This window comes from Bactrocera dorsalis, chromosome 4 (assembly GCF_023373825.1).
Source record: "Bactrocera dorsalis isolate Fly_Bdor chromosome 4, ASM2337382v1, whole genome shotgun sequence".
Taxonomy (NCBI): domain Eukaryota; kingdom Metazoa; phylum Arthropoda; class Insecta; order Diptera; family Tephritidae; genus Bactrocera; species Bactrocera dorsalis.
The window spans coordinates 64,400,110-64,413,644 of NC_064306.1; the positions used below are offsets into that span (position 1 = coordinate 64,400,110).

Sequence of the window (13,535 nt, forward strand, 5' to 3'; positions counted from 1 at the left end):
TTAACTTCACAATTACGCAGCCTATGCGGATGACACTGCACTACTGTCAGCGTCGAATAGTAGACAATTACGGGTCTAATTTGATCTTGAGACTCTTTAGAGTAATATATAACATATTTGTGAAGTAGTCTTTATTTATAATGCTGTTCTAATAAAAGATAAGAGTGCATAACCATGTAAAATAAATATTTATAAAGCCACGTGCGGCAAATGCATTCGTATATAAATAAATAGAACTGTGGGAAGAATGGTTTAGTTGTGAAAGTGTTTGAGCCAGACAAGACTGCTAGTGGATCGTGCCACGATTATGTCTGCCCGCAAAGTACCGCATATTTTGAAGCTCTCGGCTAAGGAGCAGAAGGAGTTCGTCAACTCCTTCGATGTAGTGTTGTGTGATTGCGACGGTGTTATGTGGATGGCTTCGTCTCCGCTGCCTAGGACGGGTGAAGCGGTGAATGCGCTGAAGGATGATGGCAAGCGGGTGTTCTTTGTGTCCAATAACAGTGAGCGGCCAGAGGAAGAGTATGTGAATAAGTTCACCAGCATCGGAGTGAAGGATTTTCAAACGGTAAAACGCACTGTTTTTGGTTGTGTGTTGTTGTATTTGTGTATGAGATACATTGTCCTCCGGCGCGGATAATAAACACCTGTCAAGGAGTTCGAACAAGTGTAGAAAAGAGAGTGATCTAGTTGAAGAACTTGTTTCTTGGATATCTGCAAAATAATAAATTTGTTTGTTTATTTCCTTCAACTAGAACCACATTATGCATCCAGCTAAGTCCATGTTATACTATATAAAGAAGCACAATATAAAGCAGCCGGTTTTCTCAACATGTAGTGCCGATGGTAATGATGTGCTTCGTCGTGGAGGCGTAGATGTGAGGACTTTGGTAGGTAATAATTGAACCAAGTATAAAATAACACTCACCGTTATAGCCCCTATGGATGAACAAATAATTTTAGCACTGGGAACGTATATAAAACCTTTCTCCCTCTGAAACTCATTACTAAATTCCGAAAATATGATCTTTGAAGAGTTAAAATACATGTGTAGGATATAGGAGGCATGTGCCCGAAGTTCGTCTACTCCATTCACAAGACATTCAGATTCTTGTACTCAAATTAGGACTCTGTTATTCTCCTTCTACATCCTGATTCAAGAAATTCCAAAAAGGTTGTTATTAGAGAGTTCTTTAATTTCCTATATATTTTCTCAAATTTATATAGAAAAACTACAAACTAACCGGTTGTTTTAGACTTGTGGTTTTGGAGTGACGCAATACATTTTTCGGAGTTGTTATTTTTAACAGCTGTTACCTTGAAACGAACAGACTTACTCCAAGATCTCGTATAAATTTATTACCAAAATTAGTTGCTCATAAGCTTTCGAAATCACACAACTATATATGTATGTATGTAGATGTAATGAGTTTCATAAAATTCTATTTCTAAACAGTCTTCACTGAGATATTCTCACCTGAACTATATTTTTCATAAAAATTCTGAGACTTTTTAAATTGTTGTGCTAATTTGTATCACTTACAATTCTTTTTCATTCCTTAAGGACGTCAAAGAAGGCGTTCGACTTTCCAATTTGGAAGAAATCACGGAACCGGAACAAAAAATGGGCGCTGTTTTATTTGACATCAACAGCAATTTAAATTACGTGCAAATGACAGCGGCCACGCGATATCTAGCAGACAAAGATTGTGATTTTCTTTTGGGAGCTCCAGATCCGAGATTTAGGCTGGGGACAGGGGTAATGCTTCCAAGTCCGTTTCGCACACACGAAATATATACAAATATAAGACACTTAATTTTGCCGATTTAATGTTTGTTTTTAGTTTTGCAACGACTTCTAACCTCATTCTTAAGCGTTTAAACGGGACGAGAGGCGACAATAGTTGGCAAACCGTCGGTTTTGCTTGGAGAAATTTTGAAGGACATCTATAAATTGGACAATCCCAAACGTTGTCTGTTTGTTGGCGATTCTCTGGCGGTCGATATACCTTTCGGTCTGAATTGTGGCTTCCAAACCTTGCTTGTATTGAGCGGCTGCACACCCATAGAGGAAATGTGGCAAGCAAATGCGGAGGATCAGCCTCATTTTTATGCGGATGGCATAGCAGATTTTATAGAGTTATATGCAAATATAAGTAAAAAAGCATAAGAATCTATTTTGTTAGTATATCGTGTGCTGCTTCTGAATAAAGATTTTAAATACATCTTTCCTATATAGTTTGTAAGTTATTTTCTAGGTATCGATCCAATTATCGGCGCATTCGCGACTTGACTCTCACGTCACGGTTGATAGTCATAACTTCGAAGGAAATTGAGGAATAAAGTCCTCTCTCGACGAACAAAGTCCAAATTCGAAAAGTCATTCATCATACCCCGTCCTGCTATATGGAGCAAAGCATGGACAATAACAACATCTGATGAGTAGGCGTTACGAGTTTTCGAGGGAGAGATTCAGCGGAAGACTTATGGTTCTTTGCGCATTTTCAACGGCGAATACCGCAGTCGATGGAACTATGAGCTGTACGAGATATACGACGCCTTGGACATAGTTCATTGAATTATGAGACAGTGGCTACGCTGGCTAGGTCATATCCTACAAATTAATGAAAACACTCCAGTTCTGACGATTTTCGACGCAGTACCCTCGTGGAAAACTTTATTGCTTGCTAAGGTATTTTCACACAACTCGGCGCATTTTATCCACCAATGAATCTCAGATCGAACCGATAGAACCGTTTGTCAGAAATGCTTCTAGAATGCTACAAAAAAGACGTTTTTGCATCGGATTGTTATTGGTGATGAAAAAGGAATCCATTACGAGAACCCTTGACGCAAAATCATATGAAATCTGACCCATCAGCCAAATCAACGGCAAAGCCAAGGTAATTCTCTGTATTTGGTGTGATCAGAAGAAACGTGCTATATTATGAGCTCATAAAAACAGTGCGAAATCATTAATGGAACCCTACCGACAACAGCTCACCAACTGAAGCGAGCAATTGCCGAAAGACGCCTGGAATCCGCGTCTAGACACGTGACAATAATTTTCCATTATGACAACGCTCGGCCTCATGTGGCAAGACCGGTTAAGAAGTATTTGAAAAACAGCGGCTGGAAAGTTTAGTCTCATGTCTTATAGCCCAGACCTTGACCCTTCTGACTACCATTTTTGGGCCGAATAAATATTGAATTTATATTAAGTCTTCGTTAATCCGTCTCCCGCCAGCTTACTGAAGTAATAATAGCGGCATCTCGGTTACTACGATAAGCAAAATATAATAAGACTTTGCTCATTATTTTAAAATCTTTTTAATTTTTTTCTTTAAAATCTATGTCGTCCCCCTCAAAGTAATCTCCCTTGGCCCCAATACACCTATGTCAAAGTTTTTTCCAATCCCCGAAATAGTTGTTAAAGCCAATTTCTGGAATAGCGTAGCGTTCACGTTTAATGTCTTCAATTCACTGAAACGGTTTCGCCAGAGCGATCGTTTGAGTTGAGAAGAATCAATGCAGTATGCGACGGTGCATTATCTTTTTCTTCTTTACTGGGGTAGACTCCGTTTAGGGCGGTGATAGCTGAGTTAACAACAGCGCGCTAGTCATTTTTTTCATTTGGCAAGGTGGGGCCAATTGGGAATTCCAAGTGAAGCCAGCTCCCTCTCCACCTGGTCTTTCCACAGAGTTGAGGTCTTCCACTTTCTCTGCTTCCCCCGTCGGGTATTGCGTTGAATACTCTCAGAGCAGCGCAGCTGCTGTCCTCTTAATTCGCTGAACTATGTCAATGTCGTCGCATATCTCTTACAGCTCATCGTTCCATCGAATGCGATATTTGCTGTGCCCAGCGCGCAAGGGACCATAAATCTTACGCAGAACCGTTCTTTCGAAAACTCGTAAACTCGACTCATCAGATGTTGTCATCGTCCATTCTTCTGCACCATATAGCAGGACAGGAATAATGAGTGACTTATAGAGCTTGATTTTTATCGTCGAGAGAGGACTTTACTTCTCAACTGCCTACTCAGTCTAAAGCTGCACCTGTTGGAAAGAGTTATTCTGCTCTGGATTTCAAGTCTGACATTGTTGTTTGTATTAATATTGGTTCCAAGATACACGAAGTTATCTAAAACTTCGAAGTTATGACTGTCGACAGTGATGTGGCAGACTAGTCGCGAGTGCGACGACTGTTTTTTTCGATGACAGGAGATACATATTTCGTCTTGCCCAAGTTCACTGCCAGACCCATTTGATTTGCTTCTTTATCCACTCTGATATCAATATCATCGGCAGACGCCAGCAGTTATACGCTTTTATAGAAGATTGTACCTGCTCGATTAAGCTCTGCAGCTCGAATTATTTTTTCCAGCAGCAAAGTGAAAACGTCGCACGAGATTGTCTCATACCTCGTTTGGTATCGAACGGCTCGAAGGGGTCCTTACCAATCCTGACGGCACTTTTGGTATTGCTCAACGTCAGTTTATACAGTCGTATTAGTTTTGCGGGGATACCAAATTCAGACACCGCGGCATAAATGCAGCTCCTTTTTATGCTGCCAATAGCAGCTTTGAAAGGTGTGTGTCGATTCTAATTTCACGGGTCTTTTCCAAGATTTGGCGCATGGTGTATGTCTGGTCGGTTGTTGATTTTCCAGGCCTAAAGCCACACTGATAAGGTCCAATCAGTGCAAACGGTGCATTATAGTGAAAAAAAATCAAGAGTTGCCACCCATAATTCTGGTCTGTTTTTACGAACACTCGAATAGTATTCCTTGTTGACAGTTTGGCAATTTGAACAGAAGAAATTTTTACATGCTTGTTAGACGAATGATTGATAGAAACTCTGAACTCTTTAATCATATGTTCAGACTCTGCTATATGCTCAGTGGAAATATGCTATGATAAATTTGACTCGAAAGTCCGGTAAATCGGGGAAACAGGTCAATTCCTTTCGACCGATTAGTTTACAGATTATAATTTCGAAAATATTTGAAAGAATGGTTTTGCGCAAACTTTTGCCTCTGTTGAAGAAGAGACAACTCACTCCGGACCACCAGTTGGGGTTCAGATAAATAATTTATTCCGCAGGTTTCCTTGCTAACCGCCAAGCGTTTGACGAGGTCTGGCACGTAGACCTAATACATAAGTTAAAGGGAAAACTATCGACGCCTTACTACCTGTTGGTAAAGTCATATATTCTCTTTACGGCTGAGCCCCCAGTGATTAACTTTAACTTCACAATTACGCAGCCTATGCGGATGACACTGCACTACTGTCAGCGTCGAATAGTTGACCATTACGGGTCTAATTTGATCTTGAGACTCTACAATATCATATGTATAATATATAATATTTGTGTGAAGTAGTCTTTATTTATAATGTTGTTCTAATAAAAGATAGGAGTGCATAATCATGTAAAATAAATATTTATAAAGCCACGTGCGACAAATACATTCGTATATAAATAAATAGAACTGTGCGAAGAATAGTTTAGTTGTGAAAGTGTTTGACTGCTAGTGGATCGTCGCACGATTATGTCTACTCGCAAAGTACCGCATATTTTGAAGCTCTCGGCTGAGGAGCAGAGGGAGTTCGTCAACTCCTTCGATGTGGTGATGTGTGATTGTGATGGTGTTATGTGGATGGCTACGTCTCCGCTGCCTAGGACGGGTGAAGCGGCGAATGCGCTGAAGGATGATGGCAAGCGGGTGTTCTTTGTGTCCAATAACAGTGAGCGGCCAGAGGAAGAGTATGTGAATAAGTTCACCAGGATCGGAGTGAAGGATTTTCAAGCGGTAAATCGCGCTGTTTTTGGTTGTGTGTGGTTTCTGTATTTGTGTATAATACAGATGGTCCTCCGGCGCGGATAATAAACACCTGTCAAGGAGTTCGAAGAAGTGTAGAAAAGAGAGTGATCTAGTTGAAAAACTTGTTTCTTGGATATGTGCAGATTTTGGCTAATAAATTTGTTTGTTTATTTCCTTCAACTAGAGCCACATTATGCATCCAGCTAAGTCCATGTTGTACTATATAAAGAAGCACAATATAAAGCAGCCGGTTTTCTCATTATGCAGTGCACATGGTAATGAAACGATTCGTCGTGGAGGCGTAGACGTGAGGACTTTGGTATGTATTATAAATATTCATTCCAAGGAACTGACCTCTTACTGTCATTTTTTGGCTAACAATCACAATTCATGTTGATAAAGAAGAAAGGTCGACCTACTTGCTAAGCACCGAAGAATTGTATATCTTTAGTTGTTTCATCTTTTTTTTTAAATTTCCGGCATTTGATAGAGATTTGTCTTACCGCACTTTTACCGCCACTTAATCAAGATGTAAACACTACTAATAGGGCTCTCTTCAGAATTACACAAAATTGAGTAAATAACAGCATAAGCGGTGCCTACGCCAATAAAAAAGTAGAAGAAGATGTAAAGCTGCCATTGCACATATTTAACATACATACGTACATACATATATGTAGACAGTTATTTCAGAGTGGAAAATGCCATGTAATGACAATGAAATATCAATGGCGCTAGGCTATATTCGTCATTATTATATACATAAGTAGGTACATACATACATATATAGAAAAGTGTCTATACGAGCGCGATATGTCAATCAGTTTGTTTACAACAGCTGCTTAAGTCGGCACACCTCAGTAGTACGTTGCGATTTTTACAATGGATAAAAATATCGAAGAAGAATTTGTCTGTGGAATTGTTGCGAATGGTGAAGAAGGCTTACGGTGATTCAGTTTTATCACAAACATAAGGCTACGAGTGGTACAAAGTCTTTAATAAAGGTCGAGAGATTATAGAAGACATGCCTCTTTCTGGACGGCCTTCGACCTTCTCAACGGATGAAAATATTACAAAAGTGAAGAATATGGTGCTTGAAAACCCTCAGAACTTCTTTAGCTAGATTGGAAGTTACACCACGACAACGCCCCGGCTCACACCGCCTTTCTTGTGAACAGATACCTAACCAACGCCGACATCCCAACGCTTCCGCAGACGCATTACCCTCCAGATGTGGTCTCCTCGGACTTTTTTTGTTTCTTTCCCTAAAAAGGTCGATGAAAGGCAAGTATTTTGAGATGACAGAGGGGATCCAAGCAGCATGCACCTCGGTTCTCAAGGCTATTCCGGAGAATGCCTTCCGTGATGCCTGCAATGCTTGGAAATCGCGCTGACAGCGCTGTATCGACGCAGAAGGTGCCTATTTTGAAAGTTTTTAAAGAATTGTAATGGTTGATTCAATAAATTCTTTTAAATCGACTCAGTCCTATTAGTTCCTGGACAAGCCCTGTAGAAGCTTTATGAAACAAGTAGTCACTAAGAAGAGTGTTACCAGAGAATATTTTATTAAAGCATTTAAAGAATGCATAATAACTAAATAAATACATAAGAATTTAACGTTTATTTTTTCAAAGATACATATTTGAAAGCCTCCTGTGAAGCCACATAAATGTATAGATTTAATGAGTTTCATAATATGAAATCACTAACCAGATCTATTTCTATTAGGCCCTCCCCTGACATATTCTTGCCTTACATCTATTTGAGAGAATACAAATTTTGAGACTTTTTGACTTTATTGTCATAATTTGTATAACCTTCGACTTTTTTCATTATTTAAGGTCACTAAAGAAGACGTTAAAATCGCCACTTTGGACAAAATCACAAGACCGGAACAAAAAACGGGCGCTGTTTTGTATGATACCAATTTGAATCTGACTTATGCGCAAATAGCAGCGGCCACAAGATATCTAGCAGACAAGGATTGCCAGTTTATTGCCGGTGGTACAGATTGGTTATTACCGATGTCGAAAGATCTAACCTTACCAGGTATGTTTCGCAACCACAAACGCATATGTATATAATTACACCGATTTTTTATATTTGTCTTTAGGATTTTGCGATTTCCTCGACACAATTAAGCGGTTCTCAGGACGCGAGCCGACAATCGTAAGCAAACCGGCGGTTTTGCTTGGTGAAATTTTGAAGGACATCTACAAATTGGCCGATCCCAAGCGTTGTCTGTTTGTGGGCGATTCTCTCACGCACGATGTGCGCTTCGGTCTGAATTGTGGCTTTCAAACCTTGCTCGTTTTGAGCGGCGGTGCACATATAGAGGAAATGTGGCAAGCAAAAGCGGAGGATCAGCCCGATTTTTATGCGGATAGCATAGCCGATTTTATAGAATTATATGCTAATATAAGTAAAAATACTTAAGACTCTATTTTTTTTGTGTGTACTATGTGTTCCTTTTGAATTAAATTGAATTGTAAGTGCAAATTTCCTATATAGTTTATAAGTTATTCTGTTATATCTGTTCAAAGATGAGTGAAAATAATGAAGAAATTCGCTTTATTATGACATTTTTGTAAAAAAAAAACGAAGAATGGCACGCAAGCCACCAATGAAATTTGTGAAATTTACGGAGACGATGCTGTATCAGTTAGTATATGTAATAAGAGTACAACAATGATTCGCTCGCTTCCGTTCTGGAAATTTCGATGTGAAAGAGGCACCTCGCTCTGGTCGCCCTATCGTCGACAAAGTCGATGAAATTATGGAAAAGGTTAAACAGTACTGTCATATAAGCAGCCATGAGATCACTAAGGAACTCATCATCAAACAGTTTTGAACCATTTAAAAAAGGCTCGCTACAAAAAGAAGCGCGATGTTTAGGTATCACATGAATTGTCTGTGAAAATTTAATGAACCAAATTAACATCTGCGATTCTTTGCTGGAACGAAATGAAAGCGAACCATTTCTGAAACGAATAGTTACAGGAGACGAAAAGTGGATCAAATACGACAATAATGTGCGAAAAAGACCATCGTCCATGCGTGGTGAAACTCAACAAATGATTGCAAAGCCAACATTGACGCCTTGAAAGGTTATGCTGAGGGTTTGGTGGGATGGGAAAGGAATCATCCACTTTGAGCTGCTACAGCCTGGTCGAACGATTGTTTCTACATTTTACTGTCAACAACTGATTAGATTGAGGCAAGCAATCGAAAAAAACGGCCACAACTGATCAACAGAAAGGGCTTCGTCTTCCAGCAGGATAACGCTAGACCACACACACCTTTGATGACTCGGCAAAAACTGGTAGAGCATGGCTGGGAAATTTTGATGCATCCACCATATAGCCCTGACCTTGTACCATCGGACTACCAATTCTTTCGGTCAATGCAGAACTCCCTTAGTGGGGTAAAGTTGGCTTCAAGAGAAGCCTGTGAAAATTACCTGTCAGAGTTTTTGTCCGAGAACCAGAAAGGTTTTGCACTGATGAAATAATGTCTCTAGCGGAAAAATGGCGAAGAGTGGACGACCAAAATGGTACATATTTGGTTCATTAAAGTTCATTACAAACATAAAAAAAAATAAGTTGAAGTTTGATAAGAAGTATGAAAATACTTTTTCGACTACCCAAAATATTGGATCTATAATGATGTTCGTGCATCTTGATGACATAATTTGATTAATATTTCATACCACTAGTCCGAACATGCGTTGGAAGCTACTGTCCGTAGGCATATTTTTCAGTATATATCAATTAGAAAGTCATCGTATTTTGGTGGAAGCTGACGGTGAACATGCTCCAGATAATGAAACGTGCCAAAAGTGGTTTCAAGATGTGGGTTTTGGTTTACAAGGCGAAAAAGTATGAAGAAAGGAAGTATTATTACTCGATAAATATTGTTACAGAGATGAGAAGGTCCAGGGAGTTCCCATTTCAGTACGTTTAAAAGCAGCCGGATATATGCAAAATGCCATATGACCTTGGCTCTTCTGACTTACATTTGTTGGGGTCGATGTGGAACGCGCTCACTGGAATATAGTTCACATCAGGACAGGGTATCAAATTGGCTTGATTCATTATTTTCCGACAAGGAATGGGAAAATGTTACAGCTTCAGATGGGCAGTACATTGCATAATACTAACGTGTTTTCCCAAATAATAATAATAATATTAGCACTTCTTGCATAAGTGAATTTTTTTATATCAATTTTCCGGAATAACCTTCACTATGTCTCGCGATTGAATTCGGAACACATCACACCCCGATCATCGAAGAAAACTGTCAACATAACCTTGATTTTTGACCTGCTTTGACGTCTTTCCCGGGTTTGGCTCACCTTCGCCACGATTTTCGTCCGATTGATCATATATTTCCGAGTCATAAGCATGTATCCACGACTCTTCGACAGTAATAAAACGTTTCATGACATCCCGGTAGACGGAAAGCATTCTTTCACAGACGCTGACGCGACGTTGTTTTTCGAAAAAATTAAGTGATTTTGGAATCAATCATGCTTTAATTTTTCTTATGTCCAAATTATCTTTCAAAATGGGTTTCACTGATCGTTCCGATACTTTAACGATGCCAGTAAGATCACTGACTCTTAATCGTCGATTCTCAAGCACCAATTCCTTAATATTTTTGACTTGTTGATCATCAGTTGTTGTTGATGGTCGTCCTGGACGTGATTCGTCGACAATTCGTTCTCGACGCTCTTTGAATAATTTGTTCCAATCAAAAACACTTGCTTGCCACAAACAATTATCACTGAAGGCCGATATTCAGACGACCACCAATTATCAACAGCAGCGGTCTCGGGTGCCGAAGTAAGTAATACAAAAAGCTAATGAGTTTGCCTGACATCTCCAAAATACTTTCATTCCGAACGAGTTCAGTAAGGATTCCGGCATTGCAGAAGTCATAATCAATTACCAGGTTATGACAGAATTAATGCAGAAGCCCTCAAAAGCGCTTCCAAGAAACGCAAAGAACGTGATCGTCAAGGTCTTTAATGGCATGGTATAAATGTGCTGAGATAAATTTGATACCAAGATCTGGTATGTAAATCGAGGAATCAGGTCAATTCATATCGACCGATTAGCCTACAGGTAATAAATTCGAAAATATTTAAAAGAATAGCAGACTTTTGCCTTTACTGGAGGAGGGGCAAATCACCCCATATCACAAGTTTAGCTTCAGAAAGTTTCTTGACACAATTGAGCAAAGCGACCAAGTGTAACACTTTCTAACGGATGCCACGGAAAATTGTAAAAAATATCCAGCAGTTTTCCTTGCTATCCATTAAGCGTTTGACGAGGACTGGCACGTATACCTAATACATAAATTAAAGGGAAAACTACCGACGCCTTACTACCTGTTGCTAAAGTCATACATTCTCTTTACGGCTGACCCCCCAGTGATTAACTTTAACTTCAGAATTACGGCAGCCTATGCGGATGACACTGCACTACTGTCAGCGTCGAATAGTAGACAATTACGGGTCGAATTTGATCTTGAGACTCTTTAGAGTAATATATAATATTTTTGTGAAGTAGTCTTTATTTATAATGCTGTTCTAATAAAAGATAAAAGTGCATAATCATGTAAAATAAATATTTATAAAGCCACGTGCGGCAAATACATTCGTATATAAATAAATAGAACTGTGGGAAGAATAGTTTAGTTGTGAAAGTGTTTGAGACAGACAAGACTGCTAGTGGATCGTCCCACTATTATGTCTGCTCGCAAAGTACCGCATATTTTGAAGCTCTCTGCTAAGGAGCAGAAGGAGTTCGTCAACTCCTTCGATGTAGTGTTGTGTGATTGCGACGGTGTTATGTGGATGTTTTCGTTCCCGCTGCCTAGGACGGGTGAAGCGGTGAATGCGCTGAAGGATGATGGCAAGCGAGTGTATTTTGTATCCAATAACAGTCAGCGGCGAGAGGAAGAGTATGTGAATAAGTTCACCAGGATCGGAGTGAAGGATGTTCAAGCGGTAAAACGTACTTTTTTGGTTGTGTGTGGTTTCTGTATTTGTGTATAATACACATCGTCCTTCGGCGCGGATAATAAACACCTGTCAAGGAGTTGGAAGAAGTGTAGAAAAGAGAGTGATCTAGTTGAAGACCTTGTTTCTTGGATATGTGCAGATTTTGGCTAATAAATTTGTTTGTTTATTTCCTTCAACTAGGACCACATAATGTATCCAGCTAAGTCCATGTTGTACTATATAAAGAAGCACAATATAAAGCAGCCGGTTTTCTCAACATGTAGCGCCGATGGTAATGATGTGCTTCGTCGTGGAGGCGTAGATGTGAGGACTTTGGTAGGTAATAACTGAACCAAGTATAAAATAACACTCACCGTTATAGCCCCTATGGATGAACAAATAATTTTGGCACTGGAAAACAACCCATCAGTAACTTGTTGACGTATATAAAATCTGTCTCCAGCTGAAACTCATTACTAGATTCCGAAAATATAATCTTTGAAGAGTGAAAATACATGTGTAGAATATGGGAGGCATGAGCCCGAAGTTCGTCTACTCCATTCACAAGACAGTCAGATTGTTGTACTCAAATTAGCAGCCTGTTATCTCCTTCTACATCTTGATACAAGAAAGTTTCAAAAAGTTTATTATCAGAGAGTCCTTTAATTTCTGATATATTTTCTCAAATTTATTTAGAAAACTACAAACTAATCGGTTTTCTTTTAACTTGTGGTTTTTAATGACGCAATACATTTTTCGGAGTTGTTATTTTTGACAGCTGTTACCTTGAAACGAACAGACTTTCTCCAAGACCTCGTATACATTTATTACCAAGATTATTTGTTCATAAGCTTTCGAAAGCACACAACTATATGTGTAGATGTAATGAGTTTCATAAAATTCTATTTCTAAACAACCTTCACTGACACATTCTCACCTAAACTAATATATGTATGTATATTTTTCATAAAAATTCTGAAACTTTTTAAGTTGTTGTGTTAATTTGTATCACTTACAATTCTTTTTCATTTCTTAAGGACGTCAAAGAAGGCGTTCGACTTTCCAATTTGGAAGAAATCACGGAACCGAAACAAAAAATGGGCGCTGTTTTGTTTGACGTCAACCTCGATATAAATTATGTGCAAATGACAGCGGCCACGCGATATCTAGCAGACAGTGATTGTGATTTTCTTTTTGGAGCTCCTGATCCGACATTTAGGCTGGGGAAAGGTCCATTCCTTCCAAGTGCGTTTCGCACACACGAAACATATATGTACAAATATAAGACACTTAATTTGGCGATTTAACGTTTGTTTTTAGCTATTCACGACTTCTACCTCATTCTTAAGCGTTTAACGGGACGAGAGGCGACAATAGTTGGCAAACCGGCTGTTTTGCTTGGTGAAATTTTGAAGGACGTCTATAAATTGGACGATCCCAAACGTTGTCTGTTTGTTGGCGACTCTCTGGATGTCGATATACCTTTCGGTCTAAATTGTGGCTTCCAAACCTTGCTTGTATTGAGCGGCTGCACACCCATAGAGGAAATGTGGCAAGCAAGTGCGGAGGATCAGCCTCATTTTTATGCGGATAGCATAGCAGATTTTATTGAGTTATATGCAAATATAAGTAGAAAAGCATAAGAATCTATTTTGTTCGTACATCGTGTGCTGTTTATGAATAAAGATTTTAAATACATGTTTCCTA

General features: G+C 39.2%; 2 protein-coding genes across 3 annotated transcripts; both read left to right on the top strand.

The window, feature by feature from the left end:
- The first annotated feature begins 231 nt into the window (after positions 1-231).
- On the top strand, positions 232-8,327 carry LOC125778470 (uncharacterized). Of its 2 annotated transcripts, none has more exons than XM_049456435.1 (4): positions 232-568; positions 756-890; positions 7,663-7,870; positions 7,935-8,327. In XM_049456435.1, exons 1-4 carry the CDS (start codon positions 308-310, stop codon positions 8,255-8,257), a joined length of 927 nt encoding a protein of 308 aa, XP_049312392.1. In that variant the 5' UTR covers positions 232-307; the 3' UTR covers positions 8,258-8,327. The 2 variants fall into 2 exon arrangements, with proteins under 2 accessions (XP_049312392.1, XP_049312391.1); XM_049456434.1 differs by lacking the exons at positions 232-568; positions 756-890 and adding exons at positions 5,492-5,809; positions 6,006-6,140.
- Positions 8,328-11,514: 3,187 nt separating this feature from the next.
- On the top strand, positions 11,515-13,535 carry LOC125775301 (uncharacterized). The gene is made up of 4 exons (XM_049456430.1): positions 11,515-11,834; positions 12,030-12,164; positions 12,866-13,073; positions 13,149-13,535. Exons 1-4 carry the CDS (start codon positions 11,574-11,576, stop codon positions 13,469-13,471), a joined length of 927 nt encoding a protein of 308 aa, XP_049312387.1. The 5' UTR covers positions 11,515-11,573; the 3' UTR covers positions 13,472-13,535.

Excerpts from the sequence above, each read along its gene's own strand:
- LOC125778470 (XM_049456435.1), top strand. The coding sequence starts at position 308 with ATGTCTGCCCGCAAAGTACCGCATATTTTGAAGCTCTCGGCTAAGGAG. Across the intron at positions 569-755 it reads GAGTGAAGGATTTTCAAACG|AACCACATTATGCATCCAGC; the intron begins GTAAAACGCACT and ends TCCTTCAACTAG. Across the intron at positions 891-7,662 it reads GCGTAGATGTGAGGACTTTG|GTCACTAAAGAAGACGTTAA; the intron begins GTAGGTAATAAT and ends TCATTATTTAAG.
- LOC125775301 (XM_049456430.1), top strand. The coding sequence starts at position 11,574 with ATGTCTGCTCGCAAAGTACCGCATATTTTGAAGCTCTCTGCTAAGGAG. Across the intron at positions 12,165-12,865 it reads GCGTAGATGTGAGGACTTTG|GACGTCAAAGAAGGCGTTCG; the intron begins GTAGGTAATAAC and ends TCATTTCTTAAG. Across the intron at positions 13,074-13,148 it reads GAAAGGTCCATTCCTTCCAA|CTATTCACGACTTCTACCTC; the intron begins GTGCGTTTCGCA and ends GTTTGTTTTTAG.